At 32.3% G+C, this 24073-nt stretch overlaps 1 protein-coding gene across 13 annotated transcripts in view; it reads right to left on the bottom strand.

Moving 5' to 3' along the window:
* LOC140434402 (uncharacterized) overlaps nt 1-24073 on the bottom strand; it is a 91949-nt gene that overhangs the window by 11978 nt on the left and 55898 nt on the right. For 12 of the 13 annotated variants that reach the window (XM_072522633.1, XM_072522623.1, XM_072522624.1 and 9 more), the window contains 9 exons: nt 22933-23001; nt 21592-21672; nt 21036-21130; nt 15941-16174; nt 14570-14792; nt 14349-14513; nt 10734-10876; nt 3602-3781; nt 248-506 (listed from right to left, as the gene is read on the bottom strand). In XM_072522633.1, the coding sequence (XP_072378734.1) occupies nt 248-506; nt 3602-3781; nt 10734-10876; nt 14349-14513; nt 14570-14792; nt 15941-16174; nt 21036-21130; nt 21592-21672; nt 22933-23001 (1449 nt within the window). The remainder of the gene's footprint in view (nt 1-247; nt 507-3601; nt 3782-10733; nt 10877-14348; nt 14514-14569; nt 14793-15940; nt 16175-21035; nt 21131-21591; nt 21673-22932; nt 23002-24073) is intronic. The other variant, XM_072522625.1, reaches the window with a different exon arrangement.

Below are 24073 nucleotides of genomic sequence, written 5' to 3'. Positions count from 1 at the left end.
ATATACCGTTTTTCAACAAAATTATTTAATAATCCTTCTTGAGAAGGATCTCCAGACACGAAATCGAAACGTCAAATTTTTAGGTAAAATGTAATCGCCATTTCAATCAATTGTGGCCCATTCCCATCTAAATATAGTATTAAAAGTACTTTGACTTTCAAATTTTATTTGGTTCTATATTAGTTGCGTATTTAAAATAAGATATTGGTTTTTAATCTCATGTAAACTTTTCTAACAAATCACTTACCTTTGGTAACTTTCCACTCATACCACAATATGTCTTCAATAGCAGAGTTCCATTTTTGTATGGTGCCCTTTTTCTTTGATTCCAAAATAAATGTATATTTGGCAGCGTTTTTTGTTTCATTTATTTTTGTAAAATCCGTGAGTTCAAGCGTATGATCATCTAAACAACACACTCTTACATCTTTAGTAAAAATACAGTCGTAGTAACAATATTGTGGCTGTTTATTATCATTAATAAAAAATGTAGATTGAGAAGATACCTGAAAAATATTGGTATTTGTTATTACAGGATGTTTAGAGCATGAAAAATAATATAAAGTATTCTGGAGAATTATTCCTAAAGCTGTTAGTCATTATTTCCCAACAATATGGAAGACTTGATGGATTCGATCGTTACTTAATGGAAATTCATTTTATGTAACAATAAAACACTAAAAACTTTGTTTTCAAAACTTCCACAAAATGTATTTTAAACTCTTATCACTACAGCTGTTTCGGCTAATTGCCTTTCTCAAGTGATCTATTTTTGGCATGCGTTTACACTTTATAGTCTCTAAAATGAAATAAGTTGAGGAGGGGAGAACTGTTTGTATCAAGTTGGTCATTCAGAATTATGTGTTTTTAAATTTTTTTAATTTCCATAGATTCTAACAAAGATAGCTTAAGGCCTTTATTTTGAATGTGAAGAATTTGACATTCGTCATTAAAAGAATGATTATGATCTAGAAGGTGAAGTGCTTATGTAGAATCTGTTTTTCTATTATTGAAACCCTTTTTATGTTCTGCTATTCGTTTATTAAAATTTCTACCAGTTTGTTCGATGTAAGTTTTTGGGAAGTCGCCTCATATAAGTTTGTATACCCCACTGTGTAAGTGCTTTTTATTTTGGCTCTTGTTGTTTTTAATATATTTGCCTGAGTTGTTGTTTGTTCTGAAAGCTGGTGTTATTCCTTTCTTTTTTATGTGTTTGGCTATTTTTGTTGATATTTTGTCTGTATATGTAATCGAGCAGAAGGTACTGGGTTTTTTCTCTGGTGGTGGAAATACTAATTATAGGGCCTTTTTGTGTAGTTTTTGTTTTAAAATTTTATTAATTTTTTGTTCGTTGTATCCATTGTTTACTGCTATTTGCTTAATGATATTTAATTCTGTCTCAAAGTTGTATTTTGACATCGGAATTTCTGTTAATCTATGTAACATACTATGATTGGCTGCCAGTTTATATTGTGTGGGATGGGATGATGAATTGTGTATAGTCGTGTCAGTATGGGTAGGTTTATGAAATATGGAGAAGTCATGTTGGTTTTTAAGTTTGATAATTTTTAAATAAAAAAAAAATATGGATTGATTTTGTTCTGTTTCTATTGTAAATTCAATATGATTATGAAGTAAATCAATATACGATAAAAATTGGTCGAGTTGCCTGTTAGTTCCTGTGAAACATACCAGTACGTCGTCTACGTATCTCCACCAATATCATCATTGGCTCCACAACTCATGGTGGGTCTTGGCCTGCTCAAGGATAAATCTCCATTCTCTCCTATTCTTCGCCTTGGCTTTCCAGTTTCGTACTCCCAACATTCTCAAGTCTTCCTCCACCTGGTCCTTAAATCGTGCTCGGGGTCTGCCTCTCCTTCTCACTCCATCTATTCTTTGGTTATAAATTATTTAATTATATATTTGGTTATAAATTATATATAATTATATATAATGTATAATTACCAATATAAAAACTTTTTGAATATTGTCTGCTTTATGCTTTAAGTTATCTTTGTTAGAATCTATGTAAATTAACACATTAAAAACACAGATATAATTCTGAATAACCAACTTGATACAAACAGTTCTCTCCTCCTCGACCTATTTCAATAAAGACTATAAAGTGTAGACGCATGCCAAAAATAGATCAATTGAGAAAGGCACTCTGCCGAAACAGCTGTAGTGATAAGATTTGATAATAAATGTTGTGGAAGTTTTAGTGTTTTATTGTTACATAATGGAAGACTTTTGAAATGTGGTTATATAGAACGATACTCAGAATTATTTAGAGAGACTATATATCCATTGAAAAAGTATTGAGCAGACATAAAGTCATGGTATTTTTTCAAAGAGATCTCTGTTTAGTCCAGGCCCCACGGAGGGAGTGTAGTGGTCATCGTGATATCCTGTATTGCTCATCTCCAAAGACCTCTGTCTCTGGTCATTTCTTTTAACTTATGCATAGGTCTTTTGCATATTTCAGTAATTTTGTCGATCCATCTTGTCGAGGATTGTCTTCGTGATCTTCGACCTTTTTTTGTATAATAAGTCTTTCCATGTGTTCTGCTTTCATAAAAACTCATAAATAGAGAGACCTTTAGATCATTTAAAATTGAATTATTTTCCCATGTTCGGTCCACGCAATTCGTAACATTCTTCTTCAACAGAACATTTCAGTGCCGTCTATCTTTATTATTTTTGCTTGCCGTAGGGTCCATGATTCATATCCGTATGTCAGTATTAAGAATATTAAGCAGTTAGTCAACCTTAAATTAGGGAGACGTTCCATATTTTGGCCATCTTTCCTACAGCGACTTTTGCTAAGTATCATTTACGTTTTATTTCTGCCTGTAGTAACCCTGTGTTTGTGACCAATGATCCCAGATATAAGTTTGAGCTCACAACCTTAAACCGGTCAATCGTAGATATGTGTGGATAATTGTTATGTAGTCTTACACTATCATGATCTTTGTTTTTGATATTATGTTTAACTGCAGACTAAATATTTGACTTTCGTTTTTTAACTGTTAAAACTACTCAGTTATTGCCCAGTGCTACACAATTTTGGAGTATATACGTTCATCTGCTATTCATTTGGTATTGTCACTCTCTAACAAGTGCAAATTTCACCTGCATTTCTGAACACCGCACCAAAAAATCATCATTAAAGGAATGAATATGATCTAGAAGGTGAAGTACGTATGTAGAATCTGTTTTATATAATTGAAAGTCGTTTTATGTTCTGCCATACGTTTGTTAAAGGCTCTACCAGTTTGACCGATGTAAGTTTAATGACGAATTTTAAATTCTTCACATCCAAAATAAATGCTATGAGCTATATTTATTAGAATCTATGGAAATTAACAAATTAAAAAACACAGACACAATTCTGAATGACAAACTTGAGACAAACAGTTCTCCCTTTCTCAACCTGTTTAGTTAAAGACTATGAAGTGTAAACACATACCAATAATGAATTACTTAAGAAAGGCACTCTGTCGAAACAGCTATAGTGATAAGATATTATACTAAATTTTGTGAAAGTTTTGAAAACAAAGTTTTCAGTGTTTTATTGTTACATTATATATACATTTACCTCTTCACTAAACGTAAAAATGATGATATCCTTAAAAAGAAACACTACACATTCCATTTTAAAAGGTTTCTTGATTTTAAATTTTTCCATCATTTGAAAATCGCCGTAATATTTCATGTCAATCGGACTCTTTTGGATCAAATTTCCAAAATCCAAAGATCTGGGACGTATATCATCCACCTGTAAAAAAAGTTTTTATAAATTAAAAAATGACAATAATATATACACAAACATACATTTGAGAATGAGTTAAATTTACAAATACCTGGGAGCCGTAAGGAAAGAATGATCAAACAATAGAAATAATAGGCAGAATAGGCAAGAAATGCGTTTTCTGCAACAGAGACCTTAAATTAGAACTGAGAGCAAGAGGTCTGATAATTTTACATATTTTCTATACTGTAATATGAACTTGAAAGCTAGATACTTAAATAAAGCAATATACTGTGACTTAAGCAAGAACAAATTACAGTCATTTAAAATGTATGGGGAAAATAATATGAAATAATAAATACAATAAAAATAAGAACGTTACAATATTTCTGACATCTAATAGACCGGCAGAAGTTCAGCCACAATTTTATCCCTTATACCTTTGAGAGTACTGTAAGATGAAACCAAGAAGAGTAAAATATATGAAAACTATGAGGTTTCCTGGAGAAATCTGCGTGAAAATTAAATTTTCTTTTGAAAATCGCATGTGTTGCGACGATTTTCTCCCCTATTTGAGATCTATCAAATTCTCAATATAAGATTGATGTTCACTTATTCTTACGTTTAATGGCCTTGATGTTTCACCTAAATAAAACTGATAGCATTCACAAAGTTAATTTATAAATACAATTCTTTGTAAATAATTGATGGATTCGACCGTTACTTGATGGAAATTCATTTTATGTAATAATAAAACACTGAAAACTTTGTTACAACGAACAAACAATTAATAAAATATTAAATCAAAAACTACACAAGAAAGCCCTGAACTTAGTATTTCCACCACCAGAGAAAAAACCCAGTACCTTCTGCTCGATTACATATACAGGCAAAATATCAACAAAAATAGCCAAACACATAAAAAAGAAAGGAATAACACCAGCTTTCAGAACAAATAACAACCTAGGCAAATATATTAAAAACAACAAGAGCCAACATAAAAAACACTTACACAGTGGTGTGTACAAACTTAAATGTGGCGACTGTCCAAAAACTTACATTGGTCAAACAGGTAGAAATTTTAATAAACGAATAGCAGAACATAAAAGGGCTTTCAATAATAGAAAAACAGATTCTACATACGCACTTCACCTTCTAGATCATAATCATTCTTTTAATGGCGAATTTAAAATTCTCCACATTCAAAATAAAGGCCTTAAGCTATCTTTGTTAGAATCTATGGAAATCAACAAATTAAAAAACACAGATATAATTCTGAATGACCAGCTTGAGACAAACAGTTCTCCCCTCCTCAACCTATTTCATTAGAGACTATAAAGTGTAAACCCATACCAAAAACAGATCACTTGAGAAAGGCAATTAGCCGAAACAGCTGTAGTGATAAGAATTTAAAATAAATTTTGTGGAAGTTTGAAAACAAAGTTTTCAGTGTTTTATTGTTACAATTCTTTGTTCTTTCTTATTCATTGTTAGGTTTAAACGGCCTACACACCTAACGATTTATCAAACTGCATGCAGTACTGCATCGGTTAAAACTGCCGCAGTAACGATAAATCGTCACGTGCGTAGGCAAATTTAATGCTGCGCAGTACGTAGTAGTCGTGTCGTTCGCAGTACGGAGCTTCCATAAAATATCGTAACAACGATCGTGTTTGAACGCAAGTTGTAACATGTGTAGAGTCTTGACTACGGCAGTATTATTGTTGATACCCAGTTATTGGGACATTAATCATGAACTTTAACAAAAAATATTCTGGGAAGAGTTTATTGAAATATATAGACAAAACAGCTGTCTATGGAATCTAAAATCAAAAGAATATGCAAATAAAATAAAGAGAAACTCAAGTTACGATATTTTATTTAAGAAATTTCAGGAACTGTTTCCAGAAGGGACAAAAGATGTAATGAAAAAGAAAATAAATAATATAAGAACATCTTTTAATCATGAACTTTAACAAAAAATATTCTGGGAAGAGTTTATTGAAATATATAGACAAAACAGCTGTCTATGGAATCTAAAATCAAAAGAATATGCAAATAAAATAAAGAGAAACTCAAGTTATGATATTTTATTTAAGAAATTTCAGGAACTGTTTCCAGCACGGACAAAAGATGTAATGAAAAAGAAAATAAATAATATAAGAACATCTTTTAGGCGTGAACTGGAGAAGGTAAGATCCATTAACAACCACTGTTTACCCCATTTTCTCTTTTTCACTGATTTTTTATCATCTTCATCAATTAATACCGCAGTTATAAGGGCCGCAACTTTTCTTTTTGAAAATCTTGATGACATAATCCTCACTCTTTTAATAACAACACCACAAATACGATAAATGTGAACTACTGTAGTACGATATGTGTTGCATCGTAAGTACAGAAAATGACAGTACAGCAAACCTTACGATTTTCTCTACGACCTGCAGTATAAACACGCAGTACAATAAATCATTACGTGTGTAGGGCGTTTTAGTGTTACATAAAATAGATCTCAACGTGTTTGTTGTTTTAAATGTTAAATTTATTTCCTATCTTTTTAAGTTTTTCTGATAATCCTTTTGTGTATGGTATTGTTATTTTCCTCGCATTATTCCTTGTATATGCTGTAGGATCTTGTTCTAAGTTGTTTTGTACAGATGTTAACAAATGTTTTTCTTCCAAGAACGAATTTTCGTTAGATCAAGCAATTTTTAATTTATCGTATAAGGATTTAATGATTCCCTTTTTAATATTAATATTGTGATTTGATTTGAAATTTAAATATCTGTTGGTGTGTGTTGGTTTTCTATACACCTGAGTCTCATATCCAGTATCGTTCTTAGAGATTAAAACATCCAGGAAAGGTAGTGTGTTATTATATTTCTTTTCCATGGTAAATGTTATTGGATCTTCTTTATCGTTTATATCATTCAGGAATGTGTCCAACAACTCTGATCCATGAGGACATATTGAGAATACCTCATCTACATATCTCCACCATACTGTGAGTTTTAAATTTTGTTTAGAAATAATATTTGTTTCAAAATCTTCCATAAGATATCGACTAATAATGGAGAAAAACTAGAGCCCATTTCTAGACCAAAAATTTTATTTATGGAATTCATTATTTAGTTGAAAATAGGTATTATCAGTACATAATATCAATAACTCCATTATAGCTGATATATTTAGTTTTGTTCTAGTTGCCAATGTATCATCATTCTGTAATTTTTTTTGATTATTTTTAAAATCTAATCTAATGGAACATTTGTAAATTAACTATTTATGTCAAAACTTCGATATTTAATCGAACTCAAATATTCGATAATTTAGTTAAAAAATGTGTATTTTTTATAAATGTGTCATTTTTATTTGCAAATGGTTGTATAATAGGTAAAAAAAAAATTTGACAGTTCACTATAAGGAGAATTCACGGTACTACAAATAGGTCTAAATGGTATATTCATTTTATGAACTTTCGGTACTCCATAAAATAATAAATAATACTCAATGAAACGTCAATAAACTTATTTTAACCTTCAATTGTGGCTTATTCCCATTAAAATAGTAATTCATTTATGCCATATTACGAATCGATAGAGGAGTATTGATATTTAAAAAAAAATTGGCGTATATGGTACTAGTGCCCTAAGGATGTTAATTATGACTTAAACATGTAACGCTAATAGGTCAGTGTCCGCGATTTTCTCATTCATTTTAAAGTTTGTTAGTTTTCACGATAAGGAACCTGTAAAAAGGCATAACATTGGGTCGTGAAAACGAAAAACTTAAAATAGTTGCAGAAAATGAGAAAAATTCGATTTTCAAAAGAACGAACCTGGTTCAACTCTAAATTTCCTTTTTTTGCTTATCTCATGACATTTTTAGTACAAAAAGAGGCATGTGGGATAAAATTTTGAATGAACTTTGTATTAAAATCCGACAGCCTATAATGACCAGACAGGGATATGACTTGCTCAGATTGATACTACAAGAACATAATTACTATTTAAATGGGAAAAGCCACAATAAAAGGTTAAAGTAAGTTTATTGACGTGTCAATTTCCATTTCAAATTTCCGTTTCAAATTCCAACGATTTCCGAAGTAAAAATTGAAACGTCAATAAACTTATTTTACCCTTTAACTGTGGCTTATACCCATTTAAATAGTATCTACTTTAAAATGCCGCATGAAAATAGCTTCAGAACAATACTACATGAACTTATAACAGGAGGAATTAGTAATGGACGAAGGAGAATGTCAAGGTTGAAAAATTTAAGGAATTGATTTTAATGCAGTTTTTTAGAACTTTTTCGAGCTGCGGCAGACAAAGTAAATACAGTGATAACGATATATTCAACTTCCGATTAGGAGACGAAAGAATGACACATGATATGTTATGACAAATTATTTTATGAAGAATTTAATTACAAAATGTCGTATTCATAAATTTTATTTCGACGTTCTTAGGAAATTGAACAAAAATGGTTTTTCTCAGGTTTAATAAGTTGAATATCGGGAAAATAGTTAAATATTCTAAAAACAAAATATTTAAAATTGTGTTTAATTGATTTATAAGTTACAGATGGTTTCAAATGTAGTGGCGAGTAGTCCAGCGAAATCGCCTCCCTATCTTTTGCAACGTGAAATATCTGTTCAACCCTTGGGTTAGTACAATTACTGATATTCCTCAGCCAGGATTTCTTCTTTTTTCCCAAGCTTTGGTTCCCTCCGACCATACATAACATTCGACGAACCTCAATCTGACAGTCATACTCAATTTCTTATTTGTTAACATAGACTTGTATTTTATAAATCCTTTTCGAGCTATTTCAATTGTGACCTTTATCTTTTCATCTTGATTTAACTGTGCGTTTATAATTGCTCCGAGGTATTTATACCCGTCGACCCTCTTTAACGATTTACCCTCCTTTGTCAGATGTATGTATGATGGCAACAGGAGTTTTTGAGATCAACATGTATTTGGTATATATATACTAAGTGACATAGAAATCCGAACACCCAGTTTAACTGATTTTATTTTAATAAAATTTTGTATAAGTACTTAATGAAGCATAATAAGTAAATGATTAAAATTTCAAAATGATTGCATTGCTTTAAAGCCCTTTTACCTTTAAAAATTTGTGGATGCACCCCGATGTGTTACGCATTCTCCAACGCGCCTAGGCATGCTTCTGATCAGGTGGTCAATGTCCTCTTGTGGTATCTCATTCCAGGCAACCACCAACTCCTCTCGAAGTGCTTGTAGAGTCTGAGGAAGACGTTGCAAATTGAGCAATCTCCTACCCATCATATCCCACACGTGCTCAATTGGTAATAAGTCGGGAGATCTTGGTGGCCATGCTAACAATGTGACATCATTATGTTGAAAGAAGTCTATTGTGACTCTTGCAACATGTGGTCGGACATTATCTTGTTGGAAAGTTGGATTTGCCAGGGTGTCAAGATAGGGTAAAAGGTGGGGTTCTAGAACTTCTTGGATATAACGCTGTATGTTCATGTTACCTCTGATTAAGATTAAAGGTGACCTGGAACCATAAGCTATAGCACCCCAAACCATAACTCCAACAGTGTGATGAACATGTCTTTCAACAAAAAACTGTGGATTCCTCCTTTCACCACGTCGCCTTCTAACCCTCGCTTGACCATCGTGCATACCTAAACAAAATCGAGACTCGTCACTAAAGACAATACTGTTTCATTCCTGATTCCAGAGTGACCGTTCTCTGCACCACTGAAGGCGATTATGGCGGTGTTCTGGAGTTAAAGGGAGGGCCCAGTGTGGTCGGTATGAAAACAGGCCAAAACTTCTCATTCGTCGGTAAACACTTCGCATGCCAATAGGTCTTCCGTGTTCTGCAAACCATTCATTTCCAATGGAGCTGGTAGTGGAGAAACGGTCTCTTAAGGCCAATAATCTTAGGGGGCGATCTTCACGGTCTGTTGTTCTACGGCGGCGTTCAGTGCCCCTTGCTCTTTGCGTACGGCCTTCTTGAAGCCATGCCTGACAACACCTAACCACGGTGTCTACACTTCTTTGCACTCTAGCTTCAACTTCCCGAAAAGAAAGTCCAGCTTCTTGAAGTCCCAGTATACAGCCCCTATCAAACTCACTAAGTTGACGAAATCGTACAGGTCTCCGTACTCTAGGCATCGTAACCTATCGTAAAAAATGTCAAGAACCACAATCCGCCAAATTTGGATCTTTACTGCGGCTGAAATATTCATTTTTAGATTGTTCTTCTTCTTCTTAAGGTGCCATGCATTTCTGCGTAGGCGTCCACCGTACATCGTCTTGTCAGGTGAGATGTTAAATATTCTGGATTAAATAATTCTGTTTTTAGCAGCATTGCGAAGGATTTCATAGCTGTGGATTCCTGTCCATTGTCGAATATTGCGCAGCCATGACATTTTTTTACGTCATAGATTGTTAGTGAATTTAAAAACAACAAGTATAAAAACTGGAATCTTCAACTGATAAGGCTAAAAACTTTATCCCTTGTTTTTTTCAGTAAGATAAATAAATTACACCAAATTTTATTGAAATAAAATCATTTAAACTGGGTGTTCGGATTTCTATGTCACTTTTTATATTTAGTTTATTTATTTGGTGTATTTATTTGGTTTTTATCGTGTACGCAGTATAAACAGCTATATACTGACGTTGCAATATTAAATAATTTGAAAAGAATATTTTATATTTGAAACCGCAAAATATTGTATCACTCACTTAAACAATAAATAAAATTTGCTGTTACAAAGATTCTTTTATCTTAACTATTGGTTATAAAAACAGCTCACTATTTCAAAATAATCCTTTTTTGAAAACGATTTTTGGAATGGAAATCGAAACGTCAAATAAAAATTATAAAATGTAATTTTCATTTTAAAATTAATTGTGGCTTAATCCTATTTAAAAATATGAAATAATATAACGGTATTTATTAGTAATAGTACCTCACTCTTAGTCGCCGCGGCAGTTGTCTTGCTACTAGGTAGTTGTTTAACCTTAGCTGGGAGTGGTGGGGAATTTTCCTTTGTATCATCCAGAGTTGTCAGTCTAGGAGGTAATTCAGGAGGAACCGGTTCGTTATCTGAAACTTTGTGTTAAAAGCTTTGTTTACTATATCATAAAGGTGTTCTTAAAAGGATTTTTATTGTTAAATCAATAAGAAAAAACCTCACGTTTTTCAGGAAATCCAGAGTCGCAACTTTACCGAGAAAAAAACAACAACAATGTAAATAGAAACATTAAGAACTGTCAAGGAAATAACATTAAGGAATAAAGTAAAAATCCAAGATATAATAGGAGTAAATATGGAGCGAGGTAGTTTAGAATACGTTAGCAATTTTAGGATGACGCCAAATCGTTTCAACAGAAGGCCTGAAGATAGGCAAATACCAAAATAGGCACACAAGCCAAAAAAGTGCCAAAATATGCTAGTAGTGGGCTAAACATAACATTAAAATTAATAATAACATAAATAAATATTCGTGTTAAGACGGTGAAGAAAAAAACACGTGCGGTGCGGAATCTGAGCCAAATATACGAAGAAAATCAAAACTAACAAAAAGTCTGTAAATATTTTACCAATCTTTATATATTATACACACATGTCCAAAAGTTTGGAATACATACAAATAATATATCTACGCCTATGGGGGTTTTAAAACTGTTGTTGATATTCATTTTAGAGGGTTTTTAAATGAAAATGATAAAAAATTTGATTCGTTTTTGTATGATTTTGGTCACATTCAACTGATTAGCGTATTTACACATTATTTCAGTCTTCGTTTAAATTTGAATTGAGCCGTTTAAAAATGCCTAAAAACGTGATATCTCATTTTGACAGATCCAGAGTAATTGCTTTGTTACAACAGGACTTTAGTCAAATTTATATCGTGAATATTGCTGATGTTACTCAGAGTGCTGTATCGAAAATTAAAAAAAAATTCCAAGATACAAATAAAGTCAAGGATCGACTCAGAAGTGGTAGAAATCGATGTACAACAGCAGCACAAGACCGGCAAATAACATTTATAGCTCGTAGAAATCGTCTGGAATCTACAAGTGGTATATCCAGAGAAATTTCTAGGCTTCAAGGACTGAATATTTCACGGCAAACAATAACACGCAGACTAAATGCGGTAAATTTATATCGTAGAAGACCGCTACGTGTTCCTAAACTAACCTACCAACACAAAATAGTAAGGTTGCAATGGGCTAGAGAAATGGCGCATCATGATCCTAACTGGAATAACGTAATGTTCTCTGATGAGTCAAAAATTGACTTAGTATCTGATTCGCGAAGAACACTGGTTTGGAGGGCCCCAGGACGACAAGCCCCACTAGAAACAGCTAAACCGCGTGTCCCATTTGAAGGTGGCAGTATTATGGTTAGGGTGGTATTATGAGTGGTACACGGACGTCACTGCTGGTTCTGGAGAGAAGAGTCACTGGTGCTGTATACATCAAGGAAGTTTTAAATCCTGTCGTACGTCTATTCCGAGGGGCAGTAGGTGATGAATTTGTGTTTATGCATGAGAACGCACCTCCTCATCGAACATCAGCAGTACAAAATTTTCTTGAAGAAGAAGGAATATCTACATTACAGTGGCCCTCGAATTCCCCCGACATGAACATTATTGAACATGCTTGGGTCATTCTCAAAACACGCATCAAGAAGAGAAACAATCCCCCTATTACACTTTCAGAACTTAAAGATGCTGCTCGTGAAGAATTGGAGAGAATTCCGCAAGCCCAGCTCGACCAGTTAATCGGCAGCATGCCAAATCGCCTACAGGCTTGCATACAGGCCAATGGAGGAAATACTTATTATTAGTTTTATTAATAATTATTTTTTTCTATACTTATTTATTTTTAAATGTAAGTTGTACATTGTAAGTTTTTCACTCCAAGAAAATAAATATTTTTTTCGCATATCGTTTATCTGGTTTTAAGATTTATTTAGTATTGTTGATAATTGAAACAAAATGATGTTTAACTATTCAGAAGATTTTATATATAAAAATCAATAAAAAGATGAAATATTCCAAACTTTTGGACATATGTATATATATATATATATATATATATATATATATATATATATATATATATATATATATATATATATATATATATATATATATATATATATATATATATATATATTCGGAAAGATTTCCGCGGTTAGTACAATTAAACTTAGAGCTAAGATTAATATTATTATAAAAATTAATATTAAACTCACCAGTCTTCCGGGTTGAACCGCGTCGATATCCATTTTGCCGAGCTTTCGACATCCTCTCTGATGTCTTCTTCAGGGCTTCCGAGGTCTCAGTCTCCCGAGCCCCCAGACACTACTACACTCACTAGTCACTCTAGTTCACTGTAGTGAACTAGTGAGTGAACTAGAAGTGACTAGTGAGTGTAGTAGTGTCTGGGGGCTCGGGAGACTGAGACCTCGGAAGCCCTGAAAAAGACATCAGAGAGGATGTCGAAAGCTCGGCAAAATGGATATCGACGCGGTTCAACCCGGAAGACTGGTGAGTTTAATATTAATTTTTATAATAATATTAATCTTAGCTCTAAGTTTATATATATATATATATATATATATATATATATATATATATATATATATATATATATATATAAACATTGGTAAAATATTGATTTTTTGTTAGTTATATATATATATATATATATATATATATATATATATATAATATGTATATATATATATATATATATATATATATATATATATATATTATTTGCGAAATCTTTTAAATTCTGTGAGTGTTTTAAAATGTATTTGTACGCCATTTTTTGTAATGTTCAAATTGTTTTTAGTTTACTCCTGAGGAAGCTTTTAAATAAATGGCGAAATATTGAGTAATTTAGAAAAAAGAAAGATTTTCATTACAGACCACTTTACCCGATAATTCAAACGTATATAACAGTAATATTGTTGGTATTCGAATAGAGCAATTTAAAGAAGACTGGCAATATACTGAGATAAAAAAAAATTATTTACTTTTTTGACTAGCAAAATAGAGAAAAAAACTCAATAGAGAATGGGTAAAACTGGGTAACAATATAAACTCTTACAGAAAATTCCATTAAAAATACTACTACTGCGTCGGCCACGCTGAGAAAAATAATCTGATTTGTTTTTTTTGCATACCTAGCATATCGTTTAACACATAACTCAGAGCATTTCCAATGTATGGATCTACTATGCAGAAGAAAGGAATCTAAAACATTCATCTGCCCCAAAAAATGACTACATCATACAAGTTCTCCAACTAATCAACGATGTTGCCCAATGTCAAGTATTGGTATTACTATCACCACAACGATCATCCAAATGAAGTCAGATGTACTGCTGTTTTCCTAAAGGTTAGAACCGTATCTACCTATTGCACCACCACTAATATATAAGTACTAGAAGGGACCTACCTAAATGAATTACCACCAGGATATACTTTTTTGGTCTATAGAAAAATCAAAGCATATAATAGCCTAAATATAAAGCATAAATATCATAACAATTATTATTTTACCTCCATAAAACTCTTCACTTGGATCTTCACCATCAGGATCTGCGTAAATTTCTCCAGTAGGACACGGATGTGTTTCTGAAGACTGCTGGTGTTCCGTCCCATTATCTCTCCTAGTCATACGGCTACTAGTTCTGGGAAGTGGTAGTGGAGGTTTTTTTAGGGTTCCTGAATATTATTATGATTAATATCAAATATTTATTTTACTCTTTCCTAAACTATACCTGTTCGACTTTCTATGCGATTTTGTGTAACATTTTCAAATATACTTTTCCATTCTTTCCATATTTCTGAACTTTCCACAGCTAGCAGATAGCTTCTTTCTGAGTGTTTGTCCAAATTTAAATATTCTGAGAAATCTTTTAAGCATATTTTCTTTTCTTGAGGAAAGGTGACGTTCAAATTCATGATTTCTATACTACTGTGATACCGAACGTTTTCGCTTGTCTAGAAATTTATACAAACTAGAATCGATACAAAATAAATACAAGACTCTTAAATATAGAAACATAATAAAATGCAATGGTATATTATCTATATTTAGTCGTTGTCTGAAATTGCACGTGTTATGTGAAACCCTATCCCGTCAAAAAGACATTGTTACCAAATCCACTGTCACAGAAGCCATCATCAATGTAGGAAGCCAAAGAGAAAATTATGGGGCAAAGTAAAATTTGGCTTACAACGCGTTGTAACAATAAAAACATATGTAAAACAAACTGAAACAGGTAATGATAAGGTTAAGTGCTATATTTGGTCTGTACTTTTGTATAAAGCAGAGGTGTGAACACTAAAAGTAATAAGTATGAACAGAATTTCAAGCACTGGAAATGTGAATTCATAGACAGATGCTAAAGATACCTTGGACAGCAAGGAAAACGAATGATAAAGTACTAAGGAGGATGAACAAAGATATAGAATTACTAAATACTGTTAAACACCGGAAAATTTCTTATCTGGAATATATAGTGAGAGGAAATCGATATAGAATACTACAACTTATCCTTACAGGCAAAATAAAAGGCCGTAAAGGTGTAGGAAGAAAACAGACTTCTTGGTTAAAATTATTCGTGAATTTACTCAGATATCAACTGTAGGACAATAATTTCATATGGCGAAATATGACAATGATAATCGCCAACGCCTGATATGGTATACGAATAAGAAGAAGAAGAAGACTAAGCCGGTCCAGGATTTTTCCTATGCATAATAACTTGGTACTAACGGTCATTGCTGCTCTTCGTCAGAAATGTTTTTTGACTTTCTAGTCTGAAGTGTGGGATAGAAAGAGATGAATAGGAATTTCATGGAGTAAAGGACGGACTCGGAAATGGAAAGTAGAAGAGAAATAATAGCTAACATAGGGCAGCGGTACCAAGCTCTTAAGCAGTCTGTGCTCTACTGGAATTGTAGAAGAGTACTACTCGCTATCCACTGAAAGAATACCCACTTATAATTTACTTTGCCCAATTATAACAAAAAATTATAATTTTCTTTCATATGCTTTTTGTTATACATTTTTATTATATTCGAAAACTCAGCACCTGGTTGAATGATAGAAAATTAAAAAAAAAAGTAGAAAATGTATTACTTACACCATCCACCGTCGTTATAACAAGCATATTTTTGAACAAAAATAGTATTCCCTCACTTTTAATAGGCTCCAAAATTGTAAATAATTGCTTTTTCTGAAATGATCCAAGGTCTATATTATTTATTGGAAAATTTGTAATCAATTGGCTAATTTCAAATTCGTTTTCTTTTGTTAGCCAATCTTTTTCGACGATTGGTGTTGTTATATTTGCATCGTTCGATGCTTCTTCCATTTCCTATAAAATGTAAGTATTTTATAAATATTCAATAAAAAGATATAAACTTAGAATGTGTATTTGAAATTATTAAACTATAAATAACATTCGTTATGCTGACGATACAATCGTTATTGTTGAAAATGAAAGAGACCTGCAGACGCTATTAAATCCAATTTGCGATATTGGGGAATAGTTTGGTTTAACAATAAACATAAAGAAAACAAAAATCATGGTTATTAGTAAGGGGGTAAAGTCAGAACATGGATCCTGATAAAGACTAAAGATTTTAAACAAGTAGACAAAATGGAATACTTAGGAGTGTGGATTACTGAAGATCTAAATCCAGAATCACCAATTCGATCAAGAATAGAGCAATCAAGAGCAGCCTTTTTGAATATAAGGAATATTTCTGAGCATGGTACAATGAACACAAGGTATGATCCATAATGTTCCAAAATCGGTTCGCTTCGCGCATGTCTTAGTAAAGATTCCTTCTTCAAGCACCATTTGAATGTAATTGTATAGGAAAGACTTTTAATTTTAAGTTGTTAATATAATTTGGCTAATAATTTGGCTATAATATAATAAAATATATTTTGTATTTAATTTAATTTTATTGATTATTGGGTGCAGTTATTTTGTTAACATATATATTATTTATAAAAAATTTATACGTATTTAATGAACTAAACAAAAAATCGAAATAAATAATGATAACGTAAACTTTATTTAGATTGGATGAGCTAACTGAGCTAAAACTAATTTTTACAATAAAATTATCTTGGTGTTGTTTAATAATAATAATAATAATAATATGTAGCACTACGAGCCTAGTAGACTCTCATGTCTTGATGTACTATTTTTTCCACTCTCTTTTGTTAGTTGCTTTTCTTTCCAGTTTATTACATTAACCTTTAACCTTTACCTTTAACTTCGTTGCTCCATCTTGACCTCAGTCTTGCTCTTCGCCTTTTGTCTACCAATGCACTAGGTAGTACCATTTTGGGAATTGTAGATGGAATCATTCTCTGTACATGGCCCAGACATCTAAATCTTTGTACCTTTCTTCTTCCTGTAGTGTCTATCCATTTCGCATGTTGCTCAAACTGCGGCTCGGAAAAGATTTGTGGTTGTTGTATTGAACCACGTACGTAGATTTTTCAGCGAGGAAATTCTTCGCCTTCCTGGTCCGCGTTTTTCTTCTACTTTTTCCTATTTACATATGTTTTGCTGTTCTCCATGATGTGACCGAGGTATTCGATTTTTGCTGTTTTTATTGTGGTTAACAACTTTTTTACTTTTTACATTCTTAATAAAACGGCCTGGTTATTAATGTGGTCGGTATAGGATATCTTCAGGATTCTACGATAAAGACACATCGAAAGCCTCAATTTATTTACAGGTAGCGTCTGTGAAAGTCCACGACTCAACTCTGTACAGCAGTATAGGAAATATATAATTTCGTAGTAACCTCAATCTGATCATACAAACTCTCTCGAAACTTATACCTTAAACACCGTAACTTACGGTACTGCTTCTGCTAGTTTTCTTGCCACTAGATGTCTTCAAGAAATGGCACATATGTATGCAACCGATTTTCCCAACAAATCTTCTATAATTTTACGGGACTTTTTTGTCGACGATCTTCACACAGGTGGTTCTACAATAGAAGATATCAAACGCATTCAATCACTTACTTCCGAATTATTGTCTCGTCATGATTTCCAATTAAGAAAATGGAAGTCAAACGCACCTATTTTAAGCTTTGACAAAATAATGTTTCTTTGGAAATTGGAGCTGACGATACTATCAAAACTTTGGACTTATTGTGGAGTCCAAAATTTGACACTTTTCATTTCAATGCTCAACTTATAGAGCACAAGTGTAAAGTTACAAAGAGACTTATTCTTTTCACTATATCGAAAATATTTGATCCACTAGGTTTGCTTTTGGCTGTAACTAAAACGGCTAAAATTATTCTCCAAGATTTGTGGAAATTAAAAATTTCCTAGGACGAAGTCGTTCCCATGGATACAAAATGGGTTACATATCAGACTCAACTGGTTAAACTTAATCAATTACAAATTCCTAGGCATGTAATTTGTACAAACTACAAGTCAATTCAACTACACGGCTTTTCAGATGCATCCACCACTGCATATGGTGCTTGCATTTATATTCGTTCATCTGAAAACTTCGAAAATTTTCGTTGTTATCTACTTTGCTCCAAAACCAGAGTAGCTCCTTTAAAACACATCCTCACGGTACCGCGCCTAAAAGTTTGTAGAGCTTACTTGCTAGCTGAGTTGATAGACAAGTTAAAACAACACATGCAATTAGATTTCGAAGAAAGATTACTGGAGCGACTTCACTATTGTTCTAGGATGGATAAAGACTGCTCGGAGTTTGTTAAAGACGTTTGTTGCAAATAAAGTTTCTCAAATTCAAACTTTGACCGAATATCACACATGGCGTTAAGTGAATACACTTGAGAATCTCGCAGATCTTCTATCAAGGGGAATTTCTCCTACCTTACTTATCAGTTCTGAAATGTGGTTTCATGGTTCATCATGGCTAGTTAAACCAGAAACTCATTGGCCTAATAGAATATTCGAATCTTCTCAAATCCCTGAGCTTCTACCAGTATCAGCCCTTGCCGCAAGAGTTCACATAAAATTGGACATCATCACTAAAATATCCTCATTTGTAAAACTACAGCACATTATCACTTATGTATTACGCTTTATAAATAATTGTAAATTTTCTCCTACACGAAGGAGTTTCGACAACCTTTCTTGTGAGGAAATAGATAATGCTTTAAAATATATAATTCGACCAGTACAAAATAAAACATTTTATGACGACTTGACACACCTTAAGAGACATGGTAACGTTGACTCTAAAAGTAAACTACTTACCCTCAATCCGTTTATCGATAAGGATAACATACTTCGCGTTGGTGGAAGACTGCATAATTCTGATTTTTGTTACGTTAAAAAACATCCCATTGTCCTTAATTCTAAACACCACTTTACTAATATTCTTGTACGAAATGAGCATCTTACCTTAAATCATTGCAGTCCTCAACTACTATTAGCTTTCATTCGTAAAAAATTTCAGCTCATTAATGGACGTCAAGTGGTTCGCAAAATCGTTCTCGATTGTATTATCTGTTGTAGGGTGGCTCTTAAATTACAAATCTATCTTATGGGTAATTTACCCTCGTCACGTCTTGTTCCCTCTAGGCCATTCTACAACTGTGGACTTGAATATGCAGGACCTTTTTTGCTCAAGGATCGACACACCCGAAATTATGAAACTATCGAAGGTTACATAGCTCTATTCATCTGTTTAGCAACTAAGGCCATACATTTAGAAGTCGTGAGCAACTTGACCACGGAAAGTTTTCTAGCAACGCTAAAACGCTTTATTTCTCGACGCGGAAAATGCGTTTTCATCCTTTCAGACAATGGTAGTACCTTAGTTGGCGCAAAAAATGAGCTCGTCAAATTTTTTGACGCCTCTAGTTCAACTAATAGGAACAATTTAACTACCGAAGATATCAACTGGCACTTTATTCCGCCACGATCACCTCACTGTGGAGGAGTTTGGGAGGCGGGAGTAAAATCTGTCAAATTTCACCTAAAGCGTGTCATTGACATTCTTTCATATGAAGAATTTTCCACTGTTTTATGTCAAATTGAAGCTTGCCTAAACTCACGACCAGTCTCACCAATGTCTAACGACCCTTCCGACTTACTTCCTCTTACTCCAGCACACTTTTTAATTTTATCCACATTGACCGCAGTACCTGAACGGAATTTGAGATTTCAAAGGCTTCAAAAAATGATCCAAGGTTATTGGACTAGGTAGTTCAAAGAATACATTTCATCCCTCCAGGAGCGAGTTAAGTAGAAAAAACATTTCAACAATCTTCTCAGAATTGGAAGTCTAGTGACGGTGAAGGAAAATGGGACTGAACCCTTAAGATTGTTCCTGGGTAGAGTGACTCAATTACATGCGGGTAGTGACGGAATAGTTCGTGCAGTGACAATTAAAAGTAATAGAGGTTGTTTTAAGCGACCAGTGACAAAGGTGTGCGTCCTACCCACATATCAGTGACTTAAGCTTCGGTGAAACAAACAGTGAAAGAAACTTTTAACTCAACTCTATTACTTGTTGAACCCCTGCAGGCGTTCAAGGGAGGCGGCTTAAATGTTAAAACTTTCGAGCAACCCACTTTCAGTCAAGTTATACCCGACCTTCATTTTACACCCCTCGAGAGGGGCTCTAGGTAGTTGCGGACAGAAGACGGTCGACCACTCAGAGTCTCATCACTTCAGCGTTAGGATAAGGACGCTATTTTTAAATTTATCGATTACAAAATATTTTACATGTGCCTTTTTTCTACAATACAGTTTAGTTTAAGTGATTTGTTTTTGTATTATTACACAACGTGAAATTCAAATGATATTTAACTTACATCCCCTACAGTAGGTTTAATGTGTTGCGTTATTTTTATTACTAATTGTACCTTCTAGAATGGATCAGGGAATAATATCCTATGGACCGAGGTACATGCGGTAACTGTAGCTTGGTCCATTTGACATGTTACTTAAAGAATACTTCGTTATGTTTCAGGTATTAATTTGTTAATATATTTCCATTTCTTTTTCCCTTTTCCTTCATCAATGTTTTTAACAACTAAATAAAATAATATCTATATCTGAATTATTATTAAATTATATCGATCAATTTTTCCTTTAAAAATTTGTCATTTATGTATGAAAAAATTAGTATTTTATTAATATAGACATTACTATTAAAAAAATTAATCAAATATATAACTACCGCCAAATGTATAAACGAATATACTCACATTTGTTGCATGTGAGTCGTTAATTTCCTTCAAGCTAGTTTTCCTTTCGACGTTTCTACTTGGAGTTGGCGTGAGATTTTCCAAGTATCCATATTCTAAAAATAAAAACTTAATTGAAATAGCCACAAAAACATAACCTGAAAATTATTTACAGACTTTTTTTAATTTCAACGGTACTTCTTTTTTGTCCTTTGTGATTTTTAAGCCAATATGCAAAAGCCGGAACTTTCTGAAGATGTTTCACAGTTGATCATTCTCTCTCCTGCTGTCACCCACTATGTACCTTCTTCAAATTTAAATTATTTTTAACTGTTTGTCCTTCATAATGTTTATGACATTCATAAAAGTGCCGGATAGCCTACAATTTTGGCGAATGCCCCTGAAGATGCTCTGAGAGCGAAAGTACTTGGGCAAGATTTAATTAATAAACTGTGCTTGATATCTGCCTTTTATTTAATTAAAAAACTTATTAATATTTAATAATTATTAAATATATAATAATAATATAATATAATATATTATTAAATAATAAGTTATTTAATAATTTTAAACTTACCAGCTTCCGGATCTTCTTGGGAATCCAAATTATTTTCGATAGATTTTCGGGGAATTGATAAGGGCGGTATTACTGAGCTAGCTAAAATGTAAAAATGTAGTTATCAAATCTTAAAATTGACTACAAAATTTTATGCTAATTTTAAATTTCCTATTTATTTATGCACATTAACTACTACATTAGAACGTTTTATTGGTGGTACCTAATATTTAACCTGTGTGACTAGGTTTCCAACTTTCGTTATTTTTAGTAATTGTTATATAATCGATCTGATTTCTTATGATCTTATCTTTAACATCTGCTAATGAATTACAAGTTTACAAACGACGTTTGTAGAGGACATAAATGATTGTTCTCTAAGTAGAATTCTACAAAATGATTTCTCTGTCATTACGGTCAAGTAAAAAATTGCTTACAATATATTTTTGTCTATATTTTCCTACTTTAATGTTAAAGTCCCCCAATATTTTAGTGATGTATTTATTTTTAAGATGCCTCAGTACTTTTTTTATATCATCATACAATTTCTCTGTGTCATCTTCACTACTGCTGGCTGTGGGCGCATAAACTAGTGGGACAAGATTAATATCCACTGGCTTTGATGTTTCATTGCATTATGATGACACTATCCGAAATGTAACTTATAGATTAAATACAACTAGATACTGTATTATAGTAGATTTATGTATTGAATGAATTGTTATGTTTGCTCATAACACCACCTGCTGACAATATACATACAACGCCAGTATAGTAGCTTTGCTTCAAAAACTTTGAGAGCTTATAAATTATCTCTAGAGAATACATTTACCAAGTTTTGTCAAAAGAAGCTATAAGAGCTATTTAAAACTACAAGATATCTGACCACAACGATGCATTGATAATAAGAGATCAACAAAACCTCTCATACTCTGCCGTTGCTAAACAAAAATCAATTAAAACCTTTGTTTCCTAAGACAGTATTATACACCTGATAAATATCTCGGAAATTTCGAGTCAATTGTTACACTGTAAACTGCAAAAAAAAACTTACAAAAGAATAAATTTACTTATTTGTAAAATAAACAGAAACAAAAGCAAAGAAAAATTATAACAAAAATCAAGAAAAAATTCACAACAAGGCAACTAATGTAAGGAACAGGGTTTGTACTGAACAACGAAGAATTTTTTAACATGACGCTCTCTCTAAGATTTTCTAGTTCAGGTTTAGCTCTGTTTAGGTTTTTACTACGTATTATCTCTATCTCTATATTATCTCTATATTACTAAAATATGCGAATAATGTAGTAAGTTTGTGGCATTTATAGGGTCAAAAGTTTAATTAAAAATAAGATTTTTTACCTTTTTCGTTATCTTTTATTAGTCTGGGAGGAACTGGTGGCAAATTCATAAGATTCATAGGAACTGCAACTAAAATGTCTGTATTAACATTTATAATTACATATATATATATATATATATATATATATATATATATATATATATATATATATATATATATATATACATATATATACAGGGTGAGTTTTTAGTGCGATATATGTCGATAATTTCATTGTAGTACAAGATATCCAAAAAACTTATTTAGAAAAAATGTAGGGAATGATATTCTCCATACTTGGAAAATATGTGGAATTCTAGCATAAACAATTATTTATTTATTATAATAAGGTAAACAGTATATTGTAGATTTTAAATTAAGTTTAATTGAAATCATTGACTAAAATTTGTTTACAGGATGAACTACAAAACTAAATTACGATTTTCTCAATTTTTTAAATCGATCACCCTGTTTTATTTTTATTTTATTATATTTTTTAAAAATATTGTATTTATGATACTATTTCATTTTTATATAGCACTCTCTATGTCTAAACTCATTATTTTCCGAGATATTTTTAATTTTCTTTAAATTTCGTGAATACATTGAATTTTAATTAAATTATTTTTATTCAATAAGTAACTAACAAAAAATATAAACCATAATAATATGTAATGAATGTAAACATTATTGTGATATTAAGAAAATGTTCGAAATGTCTATTTTCAACGTCTATATTAGTTTGTAACCAATATTCAAATAACCTAACCACATTTCTTAACATTTGTTAGTCAATTTTATTAAAAGTTTCTCTTATTCTATTTTTCATATCATCTGGAATGGTTAGAGGCTTCTGGTATATGTCTTTTATATAGCTCCACATGAAAAAAATCAATTTTGGAGAATTCCTGTGATCGCGGTGGCCTAACAGTTGATCCTCCTATTCTTATCCACATTCACCTCTCAGGAAAGTTATTATTTAGATGATTGTGAATAGGAGCAGTGTGGTGAACTGGAGCATCATCGTGTAAAAACCACATTCGTTGTCGAATATTAAGCGGTACATTTTGCTGCAGTATTGGCAAATGATTATTTAGAAAATCCAGATCCAGACCATTCACACGACCGTCAAAAAAATGTGGGTCAATCACATAATCGCCA

The sequence above is a fragment of the Diabrotica undecimpunctata genome, chromosome 2 (genome assembly GCF_040954645.1).
Source record: "Diabrotica undecimpunctata isolate CICGRU chromosome 2, icDiaUnde3, whole genome shotgun sequence".
In the NCBI taxonomy this organism is placed as follows: Eukaryota; Metazoa; Arthropoda; class Insecta; order Coleoptera; family Chrysomelidae; genus Diabrotica; species Diabrotica undecimpunctata.
This window is presented reverse-complemented; position numbering and strand designations above follow the sequence as displayed.